The following is a 21,769-nucleotide window of genomic DNA, read 5'->3' as shown; positions in this document are numbered from 1 at the left end:
AAAAATACCTACTGAGATTTGGTGCCACCACCACTAAAACCACATGAAAGAGTAAGCTTCATTACTTCTATCTGTATCTGCAATTCTAATCTCCTATCCTGTTCATCTGCCAATGCTTTCTGAATCTCACGCTGTTGGGCCATCTGATCTTCGTCCTCCTCTTCCACCGAAACTTCCTCGCCATGTACCATATTTATGAGACTTTTCACCTGTTTTATTTCTGCTTCCAAGCTTTCTTTCAATGTTATCAGAATGGGCAGGGTAACTTCCTTGTTTAACCTCCACGTTCCTCCAACCACAACTCCACCACCACCACTTGGTGACGACGACGACGAAGACCCTCCCTGCATTTGCTTGCTCGCATGCGAACCACTGGACCCATGTTCTTCTGATTCACCCATGCCTTTAGATTTTCTGGTTTGGCAAAGAGCAAGAAGAAAGAAATAGGGAGAAACTGGGAAGGCGAAAGAACAGAATTGGCTTTTAAAGTTTTAACGGTTTTCTTGTGAGTGTTGGGAGGAAAAGAGAAGTATCACATGCATTCACGAACGTAAGAAATTGAACGGTAGTCCTTGGGCCGAACTAATTGGGCTAAGTTTGGATTCTTATCCAGCTCAGTCCGTAGAGGCCCATTCGTAAACTAGAAGGGCATTTTGGACATTAAGGGGTCAAACATAGTCCGCGCCATAAAAGGCCTGCCCAATCTCCCTTCTCTGAAACCCTAGGCGCGCCGGACTTTGACCTCTCCTCTGCATTTTGGTGCGTAACCTCGAATCACGCATTTTGCTGTCGCTCTTGATCTCCGTGTTTCGTCTGCCCCTTTTTCTACTGAATGTCCAAATTGGTGTGTTTTGATTGCAGAGATGGCGAAGTCGAAAAACCACACTGCACATAACCAGTCGTACAAGGCCCACAAGAACGGCATCAAAAAGCCTAAGAGGCATCGCCATACTTCCACCAAAGGGGTACGATTTATTGTTATTTTTATTTCTTTCGTGATATCAATCTTTCAGGCTTATTGATTTATTTTATGTGGGGAATTATCGTAGATGGATCCTAAGTTTCTGAGGAACCAGAGGTATGCCAGGAAGCATAACAACAAGAGTGCTGAAGCAGCCACGGAGGAAGAGTAAAGGGGCACTCTTCATAGAGCTACCATGATTTTCCGTGATAGATTAATTTTGTTGTTCTAGCTCTGTGTTTTTGTGGCTTTTTTTCGAATTAATATATCCTTTATTAATATAATAGTATAGCGAACTTAACGTTTTCTCCTGGGTTTTGGTCAATTCGAACACACGGCCGCTACCGTCGTAATACATCATTGTTATCTTCTTTAAAAACTATTGTTCAATTCGATCATCATTTTGATTTTCAAGGTGCTAGCGTTTTCTTCTGTTGCTAGTGTTGGTTTCTGCTTCATCTCATTCGACCAGTCTCGTCTTGGTTACTTGTGTTTCACTCGCCTGTGAATCATACCAGGAGGATAATGGATGTGTCCTGGCATGTTCATAGACCTGTATCATCATCTATGATTTTACTGAGAATTAGATTAATTTGATCGAAGGAAAATACTTAGAGCACGAGAGCGATAGATTTAGGTGGATAATTACTTATTTCTTTCTTTTGTTGCGTGATTAATCTAGACAAATTTTTTGGCAAAAACTTATTTACTTTTTCAATAAATAAAGACCTATATATTTTTTATAGTTTATTTATCATATAACAAACTCTTGATATTAATATCATTAATACATTAAAATTCAATTATCTTGGATAAATAAGTATATAAGATTAAATATTTAATTCTTGCTTATGTATATATATAACTCTTTAAGCCTAAGATCTGATATTTCATATTTTGAAAATAAAGTTATTGAATTATCCTTTACTATTCTATTTTTTAAATATTTCTTTTTTTTTCTTTTAACTTTTCCTTATTAAAATGTAGCGAAGGAAGAAAAAGTTGAGTGAAGTCTATTATAATTACTCCCTATATCGTTTTTACAAAACTCATTAGCTGTTCTGACATCAAGAAAATTAATTAAATATGAATAATGTTTACAACTCTTCAAATTGCCTTCATCAATTTAAAGCTAGCGGAGTATTATTTAAGCTGAAAGTAAAAAACGGGTGAAGACTGTTCCTTTGAGCTTTTTAGCCACTTCATTTATTGGGGGGAAAAACAAAAAAGTAAAAACATGAGCAATTAAGCATTTTGTTTGGAAAATGATAATTTTTATTTTTATTAAAAAATAAATTATTATTTGAGTCATTTGAATTGATTGGACTATACAAACGATTTAAGTGTAAATATTGAATATCATGTAAATCTATGCTTGCATTAAACGCCGGAGCCGTCAATGCAAGATTTTTTTTTTTGAATAATTATGAATATGCTATATTAATAATCAACCAATAAGTATATTACAAGAAAGTAATCACACCTTAGTCCAAGCTCAATTGCCTTTGACTATACCATATATTTCTCTGATCCTATTTATAAGTCACTTTCAACATATTTTATTAGTATAAAAAACTTAAAACTCATTAACTCTATTTTAAAATTTAATTAAGTTTTTAACTTATTTCTATTAAATATGCATACTTTAATAACATATTTTCTCTCTCCAATATTTAATGGAGGGTAAAAGAAAAAATTTATAATAAAAATTTAATAACGTGACTTATAAATAGAATAAAAAAAATTTTTCTCTCTATCCTATAAATAGAATTAGAGAGAGTGTATATATATATATATTATCAAGATACAAAAATACATGTTATACATTTTACTCTTATGTGACGTGTGGATGATTGTCTAATCAATTTTGCAATAATAGAATATTATTATTTGGAGAATATTATCCTTCAGTTACATCATTGATTTTGCCAAAATTTGGTTCTAATAAATGCTTACAGTCCATGGTATATAGAAACAATACGTAAATTGGATATCAATAGTTTTATTTTTGAAAAATAATGGATATAATACATCTAGAATATGTACATACATACATACATATATATATATAATATGAAAAAAAAAAAATCATAAAACAGAGTGCGCGCGCGCTAAATCTAATCATCTTGGTTTCGATATTAACTTTTTGCATATCATGGAAAATTTTGAAATAAAATAAAAAACATATAAACTTATTTACATCCTGAAATGAAAATACTCAAAAGTAAAAAGTAATATATAACAGCAAATAAATAAAGTATTGATATTTAGAAACATAAAACCCCTATTTTCTTGGAAATTTTAACCTTTGGTTTTAAAAGAAAATTATAAAAAGATATTACAAATACAAAGATTAATATGGAAATCTTTAATAAAAAATTTTTCCTTAAAAAATATGTCTTAAAGTGTGCTTTGAAATGTAAGTTTTGAAGATTGACTGACAATTTAAAAGTACTGAAAAATATACTGAGAATCAAAATATTTTTAAGTAAAAAAAATATTCTAATACATCATAGATAAGCATCAATAATGTATTGGCACATATTGGTATTGGACACGACATCGACATAAATAAATCAAGCAATTTAAAGTACTGGAGCTTCATAGTTAGTTAGATAAAGGTAGGCTTGGAATACTGATAATTCACCAAAAAAAAAGGTAATTGAATAAAAAGTTTATGAAATATTCGACTGGGTGACCATGGCTTAGTCCTAAGATCAAGTACAAAATTCTCCTGATCGAGCTGGACTTTTATCCCTGCTCCTACTATATAAAACCATTATCCACAATGCCGTGCTGTTGTATTATCATCTAGGGTAAAGGCATTTTTTTATCTTTAAACTATATTTTAAGGAGAAATTTTATTCTTATACTTATAAAGAAGTAATTTTATTTTTAAATTATTTTTTAGGAGCAAAAAAATCCTTTTATAAGGTGCTTAGCGTTCTTCAAAAAATAATTTAAAGATAAAATTATCCCACATATCATAAAGGAGTAAAATTGCTCCTAGAAAAATTAAAAATAAAAATGCATCTTAAACCTATTATCTATAATGTATAAATACAACACGTGGGTTGAACGTCATATGTAACATTCTAATTTAAATTTTAATAATTAATTTGGTTAATAGAAATTTTGAAAAATATTTTGAGGTAAGTAAATTAGTAAAGATGATTATTAAATCTAAGTTATGATATAATTTTAAGTTAAGATTTTAAAAATCATCATCATCATCGTCAGGAAAGAAGAAGAGAAATATAATAAAAAGAGAAATTGAGAAATGAAATGTGTGTGTGTGGAAATTAAAAAAAAATAGAAAAAATGGAGAGGTGGACGTTTTGCTCGTACAATATAATGTACATACATACATACATACATATAATAAATCAAAAAAAAAAAAAGAGGAGGAGCGGACATGCAAGTGTGATGTACATATACATATAAAAAAAAAAGAAAGGAAAGCAAAAAGGGGTGAGACCCACACTTTTTTTTAAAAACCCACGCACACCCTTCTCTTTTCATTTTTCCTTCATTTCCTTTCTCTTTCATGTACGAATAGAGGGAGTGTATATGAGTGTGAGTTCGTCCATATTGGGGAGCTACGTTTTTAAAGTGAGACTTTCTAATAGGATATTTAGGTTGATATTTTAAACTTTTCAAGACATCTAAAAAATTTTCTTAACCATCATTTCTCTTTGGTTTTTGATTTTATGATAGTAGAAAATTTAGGATTTGAAAGAGGGATAAATTTATATTGAATAAATATGGTTGTTGAGGTTGTTAGTAATATAATAAATATTCTGGAGTATAAATTTGTTAGTGAGTTTTGAATTTGAGGCTTATGGATCAAATCTAGGTTAAATTTTTATTAAATCTAAAAATATATATTAATTTATTGAGGTTTAGATGATTATTTGAGATGAGAAATAGATTATTATGGCTATAAGATGATGATTCTAAGCTTGTTACTCAATTTTTAATTTTTAAATATTTTAGGTACGAATTTGTGAAATAAAAAAATTTTAATAATAGAAATTGATTTAGAGGTTGATTTTAGCTTATTAATATTTATTGATAACTAAAAGAGGAGTTATAAAATTTTACTTAATAATACTAACTCTAGATTTGTATTAAGATTGAGATTATGAATTATATTTTATTCTCTAGTTCTATTATTAGAGTTATTTTATTAGTTTCAATAGTTGAAACTAATATTTATAAATAATATGTTATTTGTAAATTATGTTGTTGGTGAAGATTGTGGTGGGAGAGAAATTGTAAGGAATAATTTATTAAAAAAGTCACGAGATAATCATGCTTTTAATTTGTGATTAGTGTTGCTTCACGTTAATTGGGTAATTATTAAAAAAATTATGAAGTCTTGTTGAGAAATTACCTTGTTATATTTATGAAAAAATTGTAAAATTATGGATATACATTTTAAAGTATTTTTATCAAGTGAGATATTATGTTGTAATATTGTTGAAAATGAAAAAAATTACAATATTGTATAATCGTACAATATTATTATGAATTTATTTAATTATTGTATGAGGTGTTAGGAGACTTGTTGTTGTTGTTGTATTTATATGCCACATTGTACGACCCTATTGGAGCCCAATAGGTGACTTGTAAGGGCCCGGGCTAATTTACCTTTGATCGGGTAATTTAGCACAGAGTGAGAACTACGGCTTGAGGTTAATATAGGGGAATAAGGATGGTTATTTGTCATGCATGGTAATATTTTTTGTATTTTTGTTGGAATTATATGACTGTTGTTTCTTTACTTAGCAAGCACACATTTAACTATTTGTATACACTATCATAAATTGGCATTGGTCATTGAGACTTTTGAATCTCATTATGTGGTTAATAATTTTTCGGAGAAGAGCCGCGAGTAGTGCGTGGAGAAGTCTCCGAGGCTTGGTGGGATAGATATACTATTTCTTTTAGGTATTTAATTTATAATTTTTAATATGTTATATTGCCAATATTAGGGCTTTTGTTTATTGACAATTATAGGAATGTAATAATGTAACCATGCCCTTCAAACCATTTCTACTTTTGGTATACTTTGGATGACTGTAACTTTGATCTCTGATTTATTTTGATGGTTTGAAATGGTATGATTATGAGGTCAAATAATTGGCTTGTTTTGGGAATTGATTAAATTGTTTACTTCGGTTATCAATTTTATAGTTTGCACTTGCTGGGAGTATAAGGATGAAAAATATGATTTTAACCTAATGGCATGTGAGGAGTAAAAATTTATTTGAGATGTTGTATTGTACAAGCTTAAGGCAATTATAAAATATTTTTATATTAAATTTATTGATATAAGATGTGTTGGGTGACTGTAATCCAACTATGATTGTAAATGTGTATTAATTGTATAAAATTATTTTTGTATTATTTTAAAGGAGTTTAATCTTTTTTACCATGATAGTTAATTTAAAGGGTGAAATATTTTATAAGGTTATACTTTATCGTTTCTTATCAAGATAGTATTTTAAATTATAGAATTATTTCAAAAAAATAAGATAAGTTAACTTCTGTTTATCATGATAGACATTTTTCTACCATGGTTGAGTTAAATTATTTAAAAAAAATTAGAGTGTTACATCATAAATACATTGATATTTTTATTTTTTAAAAAATATAATATATGAAAAGTTTAAGATACATGCATGTGCATTTATGAAAAAAAATCATAAAATGCACCAAAAATATAAAGTTTGTTTGACAGCACATTTTAGAAATAATTTTCTATTCTTCATAACAAAAAAATTATTTAATAATATGTTTTTAAAAAGTATTTTGGAGAATAAAAATAAATTAAATATTGTTCTTAAGAATAGAAAAATAAAAATATCTTTTAGATATTTTGAAATTATTATTTGAAGAATAAAAGATAATGTAAAAAATATTGTTTTTATTTTTTTTATTTTTAGAACATGTTTTACAAAACACCGATTCTAAAAATAATAAAATAAAGGACAAAACTTATATACTTATGTTTATATATTTAAGGTGTTTGTATTCAATTAAATCAAGACATGTGAACATTTTATAGAATTATTTTTTTATAATCAATTCTTATTATTAATTAAATTAATACATCACAATCCATATGTAATGATTTAATTTGATATAAATATATTAAGTATATAAGGCTAAGTATGTAAGTTTTGCCCTAAAACAAAAACAATTTCAAACAAAATCATAAACGTTTTTTAAATCTAATTATTTTGTTTTAGAAATAAGTTTTTTTTTCATATCATAGAAAAATCTGAAATAAAAATAAAAATATAGAAATTAATTTACAAACTAATATGGAATTACTTAAAAATAAAAAGTAAAATATAACGCAAATAAATAAAATATTTATTTTTAGAAACATAAGAACCCTATTTTCTTATAAATTTGAATAGTTCATTTTAAAAGAAAATTATAAAAAGATATTAGAATCAAAAAGATTAATGTAGAAATATTCAATAAAATTTAATTTTAAAAAAAATGCCTTAAAGTATGGCCTTGAATTATGAGTTTTCAAGCATGAATTCATGGTTTGAAATTATCGAATACGTATTGAGAGTAAAAATATATTATGATCGATTACAAATAAATATTGAAAAAGTATCTTATAGTATTGTTGTTAGGTGACATAGATATGTCAAACAAATTGAAAGTATCAGTGTTTTATAAGCGCTGAAATATTAGATATATGTATGTATGTATAAGTGCATTGGCATAGATATTTGTGAAAAAAAATTAAGAAGATTCGTATTATTATATTTTTATTATTTTTAATTTGTAAAATATTGACAACATATTTTAATCTTGATTGTAGAATTTAAAGACCCTCGATTAAAATAAAAAAAAACGATAGTACATAATTTTACTCGGCATGAAATGTTAGAACATTTCGTCCAATCCTAAATAGATATTATGTATATTACTTTTTTTTTTGCTATTATATATATAACTCCACTTTGATCGTGTAAAAAATATTGTTGCAGAATATCTTGAGCTTTTGAAATACGTCCACCTCTTCAAAATATTGACACATTTTTTTTGTCCTATCATCCAAACTTTTAAGATGGAAGATAAGTTTTGAAAAAGAAAAAGAAAAAAAGAAAATAAAAATCGGATTTTTATTTGGAGTGGACAATATAAATGAATAAGAAAGACAAAGTCTGCCCTCAATTGATGATGATATTTAAATTCTAATATCACTATAGAGCATTAAATTAAAATATATGGACTGCATAGATGATAAAGCACATAGAGTTAATAATTCAGGTAAGTCAGATATATTCAAGTTGGTCTAAATAAGCTTAAATAACTAAGTTCAGGTCAAACCTTATTAGGTTTTAAGCTTATTCAAGTTAGCTTAAATATTCAAATTATTATTTTTTTAATTACTTTTATTTTAATTTTTTTACTTCAAAATTAACTACTTTTTTATAAAAAATATAAAATATATTTTTTGAAATACTTAAACCATATAAAATATTTAATTTTGTTTTTTAAAAATAATATGCAGTGGTTAAAATTTTAAAATTAAAATTAAAATATATTTTAAATATTATTTTAAGATATTTTATAGATTTAAAATAATAAAAATATAAAAATATTTATTTTTTTAAATATCCATGATAATATACTCAAATATATGGTAGCATAGTATAAAATAATCTAAAATATAAAGAATTAATTAATATTTAATATATTTTTAAAAATGCAAATTTTTTAATCCAGCCAAACCCAAACCTAATCTGGCCTGGCACGTTTTTTGGGCTGACCCAGTAATAGATCCAAACATCAAAAAGCATAATTTTACTTCGTCGAGTATTAACTTTTTTTTTTTGGGAGTTACTGGCATTAGAAGCACATCAGACATAATTGATTAGTTGACAAAAAAACCTATTGATTTGCAACATTGGTCGACAAAAATCATGTGCAGTCCAAAACAAATTAATGGTGATCGGTTTTATCGTGATATTTTTTTAATATTAAAAAATAAAATTAATTCATAATTAAATTTAAAATGTACAGTAACCTTTCTAGTAAAGTTGAAGAATAAAAATAACACTTAACTCTTTTATGTATATATCACTTTTAATATATTTTATTGAAATTAAAAAAATTAAAACTCATTAATTCTATCTAAAAATTTAATAAATTTTTAATTTTATGCTTATTAAATATACATTTTAATAATATATTTTTATTGACATTTAATAATTGATAAAATGGAAACTTATGGTAAAAATTTAATCACATGCTTAATAAACAAGATAAAAAAAACCTAACTTCTCTTTTTCCTAAATAGGACAGGAGGAAATACAATTTATGCATGTCTACATTCCGGATGGAAGGCAAAGCATCACGAACCAAGGAAAGTGGATACTTGTTGTTGGGCCGATCGAACTTGGGTAAGTTTTACTCTTACCCAGTCCATTCTACATCCAATTCAGCTTGTAGAGGCCGAGCTGTGTCCGCGCTAGGGCTTAGTCTCATAGATCAGATATAAAACGTCATCTTGATTTCGTCCGCCAATTTCCCTGCTCTGAAAACCCTAGGCGTGCCGGACTTTCAACCTCTCTCCTGCGTTTCGGTGCGTAACTTCGAATCACGTATTTTGCTGTCGCTCTTGATCTCCGTGTTTCGTCTGCCCCTTTTCTACTGAATGTCCAATTTGGTGTGTTTTCATTGCAGAGATGGCGAAGTCGAAGAACCACACTGCTCACAACCAGTCCTACAAGGCCCACAAGAATGGCATCAAGAAGCCTAAGAGGCACCGCCATACTTCCACCAAAGGGGTACAATTTGTTGTCATTTTTATTTCTTTTGTGATATCAATCTTCTGATGATGATTTTTTTTTTCACTTTATTGATTTACTTTTTGTGGGGAATCATTGTAGATGGATCCCAAGTTTCTGAGGAACCAGAGGTATGCCAGGAAGCATAACAACAAGAGTGCTGAAGAAGCCACGGAGGAAGAGTGAGGGGCAACTCTGTCATGGAGCTGCGAGGATTTTCCGTAATAGATTAGATTTCTTGTCGTAGTTCTGTGTTTTTGTGGCATCTTTTTTTGAATTAATTTGTCCTTTATTAATAGTATAGCGAACTTAACGTTTCCTCATCTTCGTAACACAAGCATTGTTGTTATCTTCTATCAAAGATTCTTATTCAACACGATCATCATTTTGATTTTCAAGGCGCTTGCGTTTTCTTTGTGTTGCTAGTGTTGGTTTCTGCCTCATCTCGTTCCACTAGTGGCATTAGTTGCTTGTGTTTCATTCGGCATGTGAATGACGTCAGGAGGATAATGGATGTGTCCTGGCCGGTTCATAGATCTGGTTTGAATTAGAACATAGGTTTGTATCATCTATCATTTAACTGAAAATTACGTTAATCTGATCCATGGAAAATATTTATAGCACGATTGTGATGAATCGATGGATGGTCACTTGATTTCTTTCCTTTGTTGCATGATTATGGCCCGGGGCGTTTATCTGCGCCTCTTCCTTACTCCACGCTCCTCGCCTTTGACGATAACGACACTGCTAATTTGTACTAAACCTGCACTTTATGCAAATTATATAGGATTTCCGATTACTTACTTGAGAATCGAAATGTCAGTTATTTCCTGTTGTGGGATAAATGTATTCTTCTAGAGGAGCTAAAATAACTGAATAAGAACAAGCTAGGGGATGGCCGGATGAACTCGCTCGGTCATTTGTCATCTTGAGAATATGGTTCTTGTTTTGGAAATCAAACCAGCCTTATGTTTGATGGCTTAAATATGGCTTGGGAGTATGGTTTTAGAAAAATTAAGCCGGATGTTGACTGTGTGCATGTTTAGTACTCTATTATCACCTACCTCAGGATACATTTGTGAATGCCAACGGTCGCATATATCAGAAAGGAAATAAACATGTTGATTTTTCAATCCACATGACCTGGATCATCCACCAAATAACTTGAAAGCTACTGCGAAAATGTTTTAGGAGTTGGTTGAAGGTGTTGTAATCAGTGTTTTGAAAATTGGACAGTCAGACTGTCGACTGGTTTGATTTTCAGTCTGATTTATAGGAAAAATTGTTTTAGGAGTTGAATTGGGTTGAGTCGTTTTGAACTAGTGGTCGGATAGGAAACCAAAATTAAACTGAGAATTGGATTCGGTTTTCAAAAATCGGACTGTTTAAAAAAATGTATCAAATTTTTTTAAAAAAATGATTAATTTTTATAATCATTTAATGTTATGTTATATCATGTGACTTATTTAAGTTATGATAAACTTAAAATATTTGATTTTTTAAAATTAAATAGCAATTTCATATGTATTTCTTATATTTAAATTATTATATATAATTTTTTAATTTAATTATTATATCACTGATTGGACCATTAGTTTAACCCGGTTGAACTATGCGAATCGTGAACTGCTAACTTTTTCGATTCAATGTCTGATTCGGTTTTAAAAACATTGGTTGTAATGATGCATCATAGATGGTTTTTTTTTTCCTTTTTAAATGGAGAAAAGAAAATTAGAGCTTTTTTTTTTGTGGGTACCCACCTAGTGTTTAGAATTTCGCCCTGACTAATTCAAATCTAGCCCGCACGTCATGCACCTGCTTATGGTGGGTTAGTCACCTAATGAGTGTTTTCTGCATGCAAAGCTTAAACTCAAGACTTTATTTAAGCAAAATCGAGCCGCTTATCACTCGAACCAACCCCCCGTTAGTAAATCAGAGTTAGTTAAATCAAGAATATAGTGTTTAGTATGATGGTGTGTATTGGGCCAAATAACCAATTGAACTAGTTGTGTGAAAAATATTGAGTTAATGAACATCTTAAATTTTAAATTATTATGTGAATAGCATATGAGGCTTTGAACTCTTGAAATGTGAAAAAAATTTCCTTAATTTTTAAATTTTGAGCGTGGAAATCTTGCCATTAAATTAAAGAAAATAATTTTTATTTTTAAGAGTTAACATGAGTGTTATACCAGTGTGCTATTAGGTTTTATAATTACAAAAGTAATAGTTTTATAATTACAAAAGCAATAGCTGTTTTCTTTAATTTACCACCGAGGTTTCAGGCGTTAGGAATTTAAAAGTTGATATGAGTTTTTGCACATTTAATAAGTTTAGTATTCAATATACTATTCATATAATAATTTAATATTTAGGATGTTCATTAACCTATAATATATATGATTTAATTTTTAGGGTTTAACTTTTAGGATTTTATCTTCTTAGTATCATATTAAATCAAATAAGATACCTAAATTAGGTAGACACTTTGCTTACGTTTTGCTATTGGTCTTTATGCTTCTTTTTTGTTATATTTTAAGTCTTTACACTTTTATTTTTTAGTATTTTAAATTTTTAAATGAATACAGTATAGGGACCTTGGAATGATATATAATATCAAAAAATAAAAGTATATGGATCTAAAACATTAAAAAAAAGTGTAGGTATCCATAACAAAACATGAAAAAAGTGCAAGGACTCAAAATTATATTTTTGCTATATTTTTTTAAAGCTACAATTTATATATACCAATACTTAATAAGTATTGAGAAGGAAAGAAGATAACTAAATATGCAAGAAATATACATGATGTATATATACATTCTAAAATTATAAGGTACAAATAAGTGTATATTTTTTTGAATAAAGAAGATGAATTATTGATGGATATTGCTTTTTTTAATTTATATATATATATATATATATTACGTTTTTTATAGATTTGAATATTCATTTACATTATTATAAATGTTTATTTCTTTTTATCTTAATTATATATTATCTAAAATATAATCAGTTCAATCACAATCTCACTATTGTGAATCGATATCTCAACTAATTTAATGACTATAATGATTTTTTTTTTTTTTGCAGACTCTAGCCTTGATTAGTTTATTTTAACTATATATTGATGTCGACTAATTTATTTGAACTAAATAAATGAAGTTTTCCTTTCATATCTTCAACTGTCACATTTCATGAGTTCGAACCTCTATCTACAATATTATTATAAACCACCCGACATGTGACTGATATTTGACATCATGTCGATAATCTTTTAAACGTTGTTTAAGTATTTGTTTACAAAAGAGTAGACCACAAATGAAATATATATAATAACTTTAATAAGTGATTTAAATTCCCGAGAAGCATATACCTACATTATTTCATATATCATATATCATTTGCTCAAATTTTATATACTGAGAAATTAATAGAAAACATATAATCGAGCATATGTTTTTATTGGGTTCAAAACCAACGTATCTCAAAAACATCAATAGGCCGCTCTAAAGGCCCCTCGTGAAAGAGGAGAAGAGGTCTCTAGAGCGCAATACTAACGAACATAAAAAATTATGTAAGGTACTAAAAAAACTAAGAAAATGAAATATCAAAACAAGTATTACGTGGCGCTCATTCTCGGCCGATTCCCTCGAGTAGTTTTCTTCTTCTACAGGTTTGTTTATGTGCTCTTGTCCTCTGTCTGAAGATGTGCAATATCTTGGAACTCCCTATCACAAGCAAATTTCTTCAATAATTTATACTCTGATGGTTAGACTGCAACTGCTTCACTTACTGGGCTAGAAGCTTGTGCTTTGACCTGCCTCAGTAATTGAACAGGGGGCGTATTAATGAACCAGGCACAATTAGTTATTTGTATGTATGTGTAAGTGCGCTAGTAAATACTAAATGTGTATCGTGCTGCGTGCATTTCAACTCTTCTTTCTCCATATGAAAATAGAAATTTAATCTGATGTTCACTCTCTCCTCAAATCAGTCAGGAAATTTGAAAAGAAAATTCCTCCTGTGCTTTCAGATGCACGGTACACCAGAACGATGTTTCATGAGGCATTAGAGAACGAAGATTTCACCAGTGTCTCAGAATGATAGCAGAGAGGAATTTTATCAAATTTCAAATTAGATAGAAAAGTCACTTATTTTGATCGTCAACCATGATCCAGAAGAACATTAGTTAACGCCAACATTCTTGATGCATAACCATCTAAGTAGGAAAAAGTAAGGGAGGCTAGATTAGCTATGCTCACCTTTGCAGATTTAAATAGCTCATCAAGCACCTCAGACAAAGTTGGATGAGCATGAACGGCAAATTTAATGTCCTGCATTTTACCACAATCAAGGTCGAGCATATCTCACAGCAAAACTTTTGTGGATATTAACAGGTAAGTTCATGAAAAGACATGAACAAAAAATAAGAAACTCTGTACATGCAATCAATAGCTAAATATCTCAACAGAGATGAACATGTAATTGCGCAGTCGTTTATAACTACATGCAGTGTGTGTGGGCATATAAAGTTGGTTAAGGAAGGAGAATTCACCTGAATACGTGTCCCTAATGCGATTGCATTGGATGCTTCATGGATAAGATCTGCAGCATGCAACCCAAATATATGAACTCCTAGAATCTCTCCATTGTCAGGCCTGTATATCAACTGCATGAAAACAGCAAAAATGACACTCAGCAATCCACGGAGCTGGGAGAGAAGGCTAAAAAAGAAGCTCAAGAAAAATGATAAGTAGATCAAGCACAAGGGCAGATAACTTTCTTGTATCAAGCCAGAAACTCCTTGGTAGAGAACTCATTATCACTATTCAACACGAACTTAGTCTTCTGTACAGGGGAAAAAATGGAATAGAGAAACATAACCTTGGCAAGTCCCTCCGCTTCATTTTCTGCTAGGGCCTTTGTGTTGGCTTTAAAACTTGTTTTGGTAACGCTTACTTGAAATCCTTCTTTTTCACCTTTCTCCCTTGCTTGAGGCTGCAAATTTATACATTTGGATATACCAGAAATTTTATCATCTAATACATATAGGAAAAAAGGGTGGGAGAGCCGAAGGGAAATGCAGAGAGTTACCATATATAAGAAAGAGGACTGAATTGAGATTTATTGTTAAAAGTGACAAGCATTGTTCACACACATAAAAATGAGAGACGTGTATGTCCAAAATAAAAAAGTTCAATATATACCTCCGTCAATCCAACCATGCTGATTTCAGGATGAGTGAAACAAGCAGCTGGGATGCTTAAATGATTGAGCAAATAATCTCTTCCGGTGACTTGTTCAACCACTGTAAGACAGTTATTTTATGAAGTGAAATGGGAGGCAAAGACCCAAATGTTGGTAGCAAAACTACAACATTTACCACCTAGGCACTTACCTGAAATTCCTTGAGCACTGGCAGCATGAGCAAGCATCATCTTGCCATTTGCATCACCGATACAATATAAATGAGGCACCTATCATTCCATATCTTGTTTCAGTAACCACGGATCACAGCTGGAGAAAAATCATTTCTAAATAAGATATTTGGGAACAAACCAGGTTTCCTTTTGCATCAATTACTCGCATGCGCTCATCCACAGGAACAAAACCACGGTGCGTTGCAACATCAATCTGAAGGAACATAGTCAATACAATTGTTTAATCACAGCCTTCAGGGAAACAATTACATTTTAAACATTGGAATTGGAAAGACGCACATTTTCCAAGCCAAGTCCTTGTGTGAATGGAGCCCTTCCAGTTGCTATTAATGCAGCATCCACCTGCAGCGAAACCAGCATTGGTAGCTTGTAACATACCAAGAGTGATTAAATATGCAAACAATAGCCCTTTGGAACCACACTCATACAGCCAAACAAAATATCTAAGGATTCCAGTTCAAAATACCATGTTCAACAGGGATGCAGAAACAACTAGTCTCTGAAGCAATGCATGACCAATATGCCATTGGAAAAGAGGGACGGGGAAATTAAACATGAAAAAGCATAACTGCATAACCTAGTTAGGCACAAGCGCTTAAGATTTGAATCATATACCTCCCCCTACGTTCACCAACCAGTTAATAATGTATAAAATAGATGGCCAATACACCATTTAGGCTTAGTTTTAGAAAACTCAATCTGATTCATTGACAAATAACTCAATCTGGCCAACACATTTTTTCTTTTACAGGGAGAAAATTTAACAGTTCAAGACAAAGTGAGAAAATTTGTAACTTAAGGAAAAAGTCATATCACCTCCAAAGTGTCCTTAGGTTCCTTAGTCTTTGCGTCAATGAGCTCAATGATAACCGGCTTCCCATCCCCTGCAGGAGTGATCTATAGGAAATACAAGAGTATGACATATTGAAATAGCCACCCAACAAAAATTCAATCAAGCAATAGCAAATTGTAGCTTGTTACCTTGGAGGCAAAAACTCCAGTATGATAGTCAATATGTCGGGGATTTATTAGAACCCTCTGAGCCAACTTGCTAATTTCAGGATCAAATCCTGGCATAAGTTGATCTAAGGCTTCAATGAAAGTAACCTGCAGAGCACGTAATTGCAAACTAAACAACTTGTGCAATGAATAGATTAAACATATGCTAACTCTTGTACTATACTAATTAGATGTATAGCAAACATATGATTTCACATGGATGTTTTGGGCCCTATAAATACACCTAGGTTCAGCTATTTGGAAATCTTGCTCCAGAAGGAAGAGTGACAGAGAATACATAGTGTAATACAAAGAGGATCTACCTCACTTCCAAGTGCTGTATAGACATCACTGAATTCAAGGCCAATGTAACCACTTCCTACAATTGCTATCCAATCAGGAACAGATTCCAATTTGAGCGCATGGTCACTGGTAATCACAGTCTTCCCTGCAGGTAATTACTAAGTAAATAGTCTTAAAAAGAAACTACAGAGTCCTTAACTTATTATACATCTGACAAGAAGAAACCAGAAAATGGCAGACAAGAGAGATATAATATCAGAAATTTTAGGCAAGAGCATTACACAGGTTGTAGATAAGAGTGATGGGAGGTACATGATGGTGACACTGCCATGTTAGTCATTTCACGGTATTGAGATAGGGCGAGGGATAGGGGAAGGGGCAAGTCAGTCACAGGACCGATAGAACCCCCAGACTAACTTTCCATTATCTAATCCAATAGAAAAGCCGATTAATTAACATTTTTCTTTTTTTTTAATAGCATTCATGACATCCATAAGCTAGCTAACTTTGTGATGCCCTGGACATATGCTTATATGCATTTCAATCAGGGGGCATTCAGGTCAGGTCAACTTGCCTATACTTTGATGTAACTTTTGCAGGACATTAAAAGAACAAGTCAAACCAATCTGTCACCAGCAGAAAAGGTGAGATAAGTGTGAGTTGAATTATCATGCAGGCCTATTGTGAATGAGAATTATTTGTGGAGCCACATTTTTTGCAAACTTTAAGAAGACAGGTAATTAATTGATCATATGCTGCATGTTTATGGCATTTTAAGGAGGAAAAATAAATAACTGATGTTCTTGTTTGTGGTAAAGTTATCTTTTCATAAGTTGAAAGAGACTCATCCTATCCAGCATAGAAATCCCAATAGCCTCTTATGTACTATAAAATCTCAATCAATAGAAAAAAGAAGTTGGAAAGTCTGATCCCACATTAACCAACTCTGATTTACCATTGTAAGATGGCTACACTTATCCATAGCACTGTTGTTGAACGTAGTGCAGACTTGACAAGTTTGTTAATAGACAGTATATCATAGTATCTTATATGAATGACACGCCTGCTAAATCCTAAGTCAACAGAATTGTGTAGAGTTAAAAAGAACGATGAAAATAAAATTATAACATTGTGATGAGAAAAGGATAAATTAGTACCATCAACTTCGATGCCCTTGGGAACGAAAGGAACAGAACCGGTTGCTATGATTATATCTTTTGCAGTTACTATGGTTTTTGAAGAACCAACTTGCACCTTTTGAGGACCCTACATGGAATCATAATTAAGTTGGTAACAAAAATGAACTCAATCACTTTTTGCAGCCTCGTGATTTAAGGTCAACTGTCCAAACTTTTGCTAGTGAAGACATTGCTAATCTTCCCAAATTGACAGTAATAGAAACGGCAGACCACTCAGCACAATATATCACTTACCAAAATTGTTCCAAAACCTGTGAGTATGTCCACTCCAAGTGCCTTCAATGAATTGGTCAGATTACTACGGATTTTTGAAGCAAGGTTATTAGCATGATCAGCCACTCCCTGCCTGTCATACCCAGCAGCAGAAACCTGAAATAAATAATGCCAATTAAAACAATTATTGATGATGAAACCAATATCTCTTAATGACGTTACAACACAGTCACGGCTTCAAAATTAAGCGAAACAAGATTATATATTGTTTTTACCTGTAAGCCCAAGGATTTTAAGTGATGATCACTTTGCAGTTCACGCATACGTCCGCTTACTGCCAAAAGAGCTTTGGAAGGGACACAGCCTCTGTTTACACAGGTTCCTCCAACAACATCTCCCTCAACAATGGCCGTTTTCAGACCCTGCAGCCACCGTGTTATTTCAATTTATCTTGCATGGTTTACTTCAGCTGAGCATTTTAGTTACAATAAATCAATATACAGGTGTTTGGGCTAAAATATGAACGAACAACAGACAAGTAGTTTCTATGAAAGCATTCATATGCAAGCTACTGTAGCATTTACTTCTCCGTCAAAATAGATATCTCAGTCAATAAAAGCGGCTTAAGCAGCATAATAATGGTTTGATTTGCAGTGCTTGGGAAGATTCGTTATAGAAGAGCAAATAACCAACAAAAGCGAAATCAGTTAGAGATTCATCATCAGGTAAGCAAGCCTGTTGAGCGAAAAGGTTTAATCTAGCTGAATTCTTCAGTTCAGCAAAAGTCAGCTTTCGAATAGAAATAGGCACCGAAGCAAGCTACCTTCTTTACCAAAACTCCTCCTTTTGTATTCACAAAAAAAAAAAAATCCCTCCTTTATTTTTTTACTATTTTTATTTATACCAATCTGAGTTGAGATCTGAGGTGTGAATATGGTTTAATAATTGCAAGTTCGACTGAACTCGGAACTAAGAGCAACCCCATTTTAGCATCAATTGAAGCAATCCATTCACGTTACCTTCTCGACGGCATGAATCGCCGCCCCGTGGCCTCCGACGCCAGCTCCAATAATCAACAAATCGTAATCGAACGATTTCGGAGGAGCCCCATTGCCGGACAACGCAGCCGCTACTTTCTTGAAGTGCCTGCAGCCAGGGAGCTGCACTCTACGATTGCTATCACTGAGCTTGAGAGCAGTGAATCCTAAAGCCTCGCGCCTTAAACCGCAGAAGCGGAAATTCAAAAGCCTTCCATTGTCACTGAGCGCTAAACACTGAGAAGAGCGGCATGATCTGGAAACGGTGGAAGCAGAGGAGCTGGGAGAGAAGGAGAGAGACAGAGAGGACTGCATTTTAGAGAGAGAGGGAGAGGGAGAGTAATGGAAATGGCGAAAGTGGGGGAGTGATGTGAAAGAATATATGGAAGAAGATAGGAGACAACAAAGGGAAAAACCTCGAAGAGTCCGATGAGAGTTAGGAGTGAAGGGGCGGATTTATCGAAGTGCGGCGGATCAACCACTTTTGTTAGCCTTGCACTCTGCGTTACTTCCCCTTCGTTTGTTCTGTTCCTCGTTCAAATTCGGTACATGACTGAAAATTTTCCTCGCACATGCTTTTTAAGAAAAGAAAAAATTAACCGTCTAATTTTTATAATTTTAATTTAATTATAATTTAATCTTTAAATTTTAATTTATTATAATTTAATATTTAAAATTTTAACTCACTTCTAAGTTAATTTTTAAACTTTGCTTCTTATGATTTAGTCACTGTTAAAATTTTAATATTTATAAATATTAAAAAATTTAGTAATTTAAGATATTAGTAATAAATTTTAAAATATTAAATATTTTAAAATTTTATTTTTTAAAATAAAAAAATTAATATTTAAAAGGTTAAATTTTCAGAGACTATATTACAAGAGGAAAAATTCATAAACTAATTTATAATAGAGTCAAAATTTTAAAGACTAAATTATAACAAGTTAAAGTTTAAGAATTGAATTATAATTAGATTAAAATTATATGAATTAAATGATTAATTTTTTTAAAAAAAATAAAATCCTCATAAGATGATGTCTGGTTCATTCGTGGGAAAGAGAAAGAAAGAAAGAACGGTGTTTGAAAGCAAGCTGAATATATTATTTTCTAACTTAATAATTTTGCACGTAATATCCGATACCCTCTTATTATATTTATAAATTATTTTTAATATTTTTTATTAAAATTAAAAATTTTAAATCTGATTAATTGTATATAAATTTTTAATATTATCTTTGTTAAATATACATACTTTAAAATTAAAATATCCTAATATTCTCTATATTTAATAGATGTAAAAAGCTAAAAATAAATATAATAATTATTGAAGTATTTTATAAATAAGATCGAAATAAATACTGTCTCCTGTAAATAAGAAAGGAGTATACTGTATTTAATTATTTGATATTCACTTCTGTATCGTACATATCAGGTATTGGGTGTTTATTATTCTTCAATCTGCCCTCCGGTCTCGAAGGAAGCTGGGCGGCTTCTAAAATCGGCAAAATAAAATGATTAAGCTTTTTTTTTCTTCTGTCTAATTTTTTTCTTTTTTTTTATCAGTCTAATTTGTTTTTCTTTTGGGGCCAATTCATCTATCTTAGGTTTTCCTTAACTATTAATATTAATCTTTAGTTCACTAGGAGGAAATTTTCACATTTATAGTTTGAGCAGTGTAGGTAAAGATCATTTAAGATTTATTTTAAGTGAACTAATATCAACTGCCTCTCCCTTCTTCAATGGTCGAGTTAATAAATATAAAAAATAAATAGTAGCTTAAATCAACGTTAAACATTAAACAATCAAACTATTCACTTTTTTCGCACGCAAGCATCGCTTGCTATGTAGGGCAGCATTGAATCCACAACCTGCACGGCATTGAGGTAGAAGGGCCTTGGCAAACAGTAAAATAATTCTAATACACTGCTGTCATTTGTTCTCTTTATCCTGGTCCTGTACATATTTATGGACCTTTGTTTCTTTTCGTTATGATTAGTGAATTCCCTTTTGCTCAAAAATATTTCTAATGCACTGAGTTGAAAATGAAATGGCTAAATGTGGAGAATTGTAGGGAAAGGACATGCATGTTTTATATTTGTTTCTCTGTCTTTTGTGGTTGGTTACAAATCAAAGAAGATGTTACTCGCACGTTGGTCAAGCACTAGGGTCGTATGGATCTAAGTCAAAACCACAGTGAAAACAACTAGGCTATCCGTGAGAAGAGAGCTTGACTTTGGTAGAGATAGATTAAGCTAAATGTTTTGATCAAATAAAATTAAGTTTGAATCTAACTTAAAGGCTATGTAAGTTTTCTTTTTCATGATTTAGGTGATGGCTTAAAGCTTATTTAAAAGCTCACTTAAAAATAAACTTTTTAAGCATGCTTACATGTTAGTTTTAAACATTTTAAATATGTTTTAGAACTATTAAAATCTATATTTATATAACATAATTTATCAATTTCAGTATATAATAATTTACATGACTTACAAACTAAAATGTAACGATAAAGTAACAATATTAAAATTAATATACAAGTCTAATTTGATTAAAAACATGACTAGAAATATAGAAGAATAAATTGATTGAAATCAAATGATAAAAGTGATACACATGTAATATGTTGCATAATAACACGTGTAAATAAATTGACTTGTTAAGCTTATAAACTGAGTCTTGTAAATAGAGCTGGACAAATGAATCAAGGGCTAGCCTATACAAGCTAGAGTTTTGACTAGTCGGGATGGGCCAACTCCTGAAATAAAACAAACTAAGAAAACTTAATCCA

The 21,769-nt window shown here is 30.9% G+C and overlaps 3 protein-coding genes across 4 annotated transcripts; 2 read left to right on the top strand and 1 right to left on the bottom strand.

Annotated features, from left to right (window-relative positions):
• The first annotated feature begins 704 nt into the window (after positions 1-704).
• On the top strand, positions 705-1,375 carry LOC129310129 (60S ribosomal protein L29-1-like). Of its 2 annotated transcripts, XM_054951992.1 has the most exons (3): positions 705-759; positions 862-965; positions 1,050-1,375. In XM_054951992.1, the coding sequence occupies exons 2-3, from the start codon at positions 864-866 to the stop codon at positions 1,131-1,133; spliced, it is 186 nt and encodes a 61-aa protein (XP_054807967.1). In that variant the 5' UTR covers positions 705-759; positions 862-863; the 3' UTR covers positions 1,134-1,375. The 2 variants fall into 2 exon arrangements, with proteins under 2 accessions (XP_054807967.1, XP_054807968.1); XM_054951993.1 differs by lacking the exon at positions 705-759 and having other exon boundaries at positions 766-965.
• An 8,048-nt stretch (positions 1,376-9,423) lies between these two features.
• LOC129309897 (60S ribosomal protein L29-1-like) lies at positions 9,424-10,184 on the top strand. Its single transcript, XM_054951650.1, has 3 exons — positions 9,424-9,581; positions 9,683-9,786; positions 9,889-10,184. The coding sequence occupies exons 2-3, from the start codon at positions 9,685-9,687 to the stop codon at positions 9,970-9,972; spliced, it is 186 nt and encodes a 61-aa protein (XP_054807625.1). The 5' UTR covers positions 9,424-9,581; positions 9,683-9,684; the 3' UTR covers positions 9,973-10,184.
• Positions 10,185-13,222: 3,038 nt separating this feature from the next.
• LOC129310030 (dihydrolipoyl dehydrogenase 1, chloroplastic-like) lies at positions 13,223-19,502 on the bottom strand. The gene is made up of 15 exons (XM_054951848.1): positions 18,964-19,502; positions 18,220-18,366; positions 17,966-18,100; positions 17,690-17,798; positions 16,553-16,677; positions 16,212-16,337; positions 16,047-16,127; positions 15,510-15,572; positions 15,349-15,423; positions 15,188-15,266; positions 14,997-15,097; positions 14,674-14,787; positions 14,345-14,458; positions 14,052-14,123; positions 13,223-13,606 (listed from the first exon to the last, which is right to left on the bottom strand). Exons 1-15 carry the CDS (start codon positions 19,294-19,296, stop codon positions 13,559-13,561), a joined length of 1,722 nt encoding a protein of 573 aa, XP_054807823.1. The 5' UTR covers positions 19,297-19,502; the 3' UTR covers positions 13,223-13,558.
• Positions 19,503-21,769: the final 2,267 nt, after the last annotated feature.

Source organism: Prosopis cineraria, unplaced genomic scaffold (assembly GCF_029017545.1).
Source record: "Prosopis cineraria cultivar Desert tree isolate PC_DT_omini unplaced genomic scaffold, ASM2901754v1 PC4, whole genome shotgun sequence".
In the NCBI taxonomy this organism is placed as follows: Eukaryota; Viridiplantae; Streptophyta; class Magnoliopsida; order Fabales; family Fabaceae; genus Prosopis; species Prosopis cineraria.
This window is presented reverse-complemented; position numbering and strand designations above follow the sequence as displayed.

Bases quoted from the DNA above. Each gene is read 5' to 3' on its own strand.
- LOC129310129 (XM_054951992.1), top strand. From the start codon at position 864: ATGGCGAAGTCGAAAAACCACACTGCACATAACCAGTCGTACAAGGCC. The intron at 966-1,049 runs GTACGATTTATT...GAATTATCGTAG, and splicing joins GCCATACTTCCACCAAAGGG to ATGGATCCTAAGTTTCTGAG.
- LOC129309897 (XM_054951650.1), top strand. From the start codon at position 9,685: ATGGCGAAGTCGAAGAACCACACTGCTCACAACCAGTCCTACAAGGCC. The intron at 9,787-9,888 runs GTACAATTTGTT...GAATCATTGTAG, and splicing joins GCCATACTTCCACCAAAGGG to ATGGATCCCAAGTTTCTGAG.
- LOC129310030 (XM_054951848.1), bottom strand. From the start codon at position 19,296: ATGCAGTCCTCTCTGTCTCTCTCCTTCTCTCCCAGCTCCTCTGCTTCC. The intron at 15,098-15,187 runs GTAAGTGCCTAG...ACTGTCTTACAG, and splicing joins CAGTGCTCAAGGAATTTCAG to TGGTTGAACAAGTCACCGGA. The intron at 14,788-14,996 runs GTATATATTGAA...ATAAATTTGCAG, and splicing joins GCATGGTTGGATTGACGGAG to CCTCAAGCAAGGGAGAAAGG.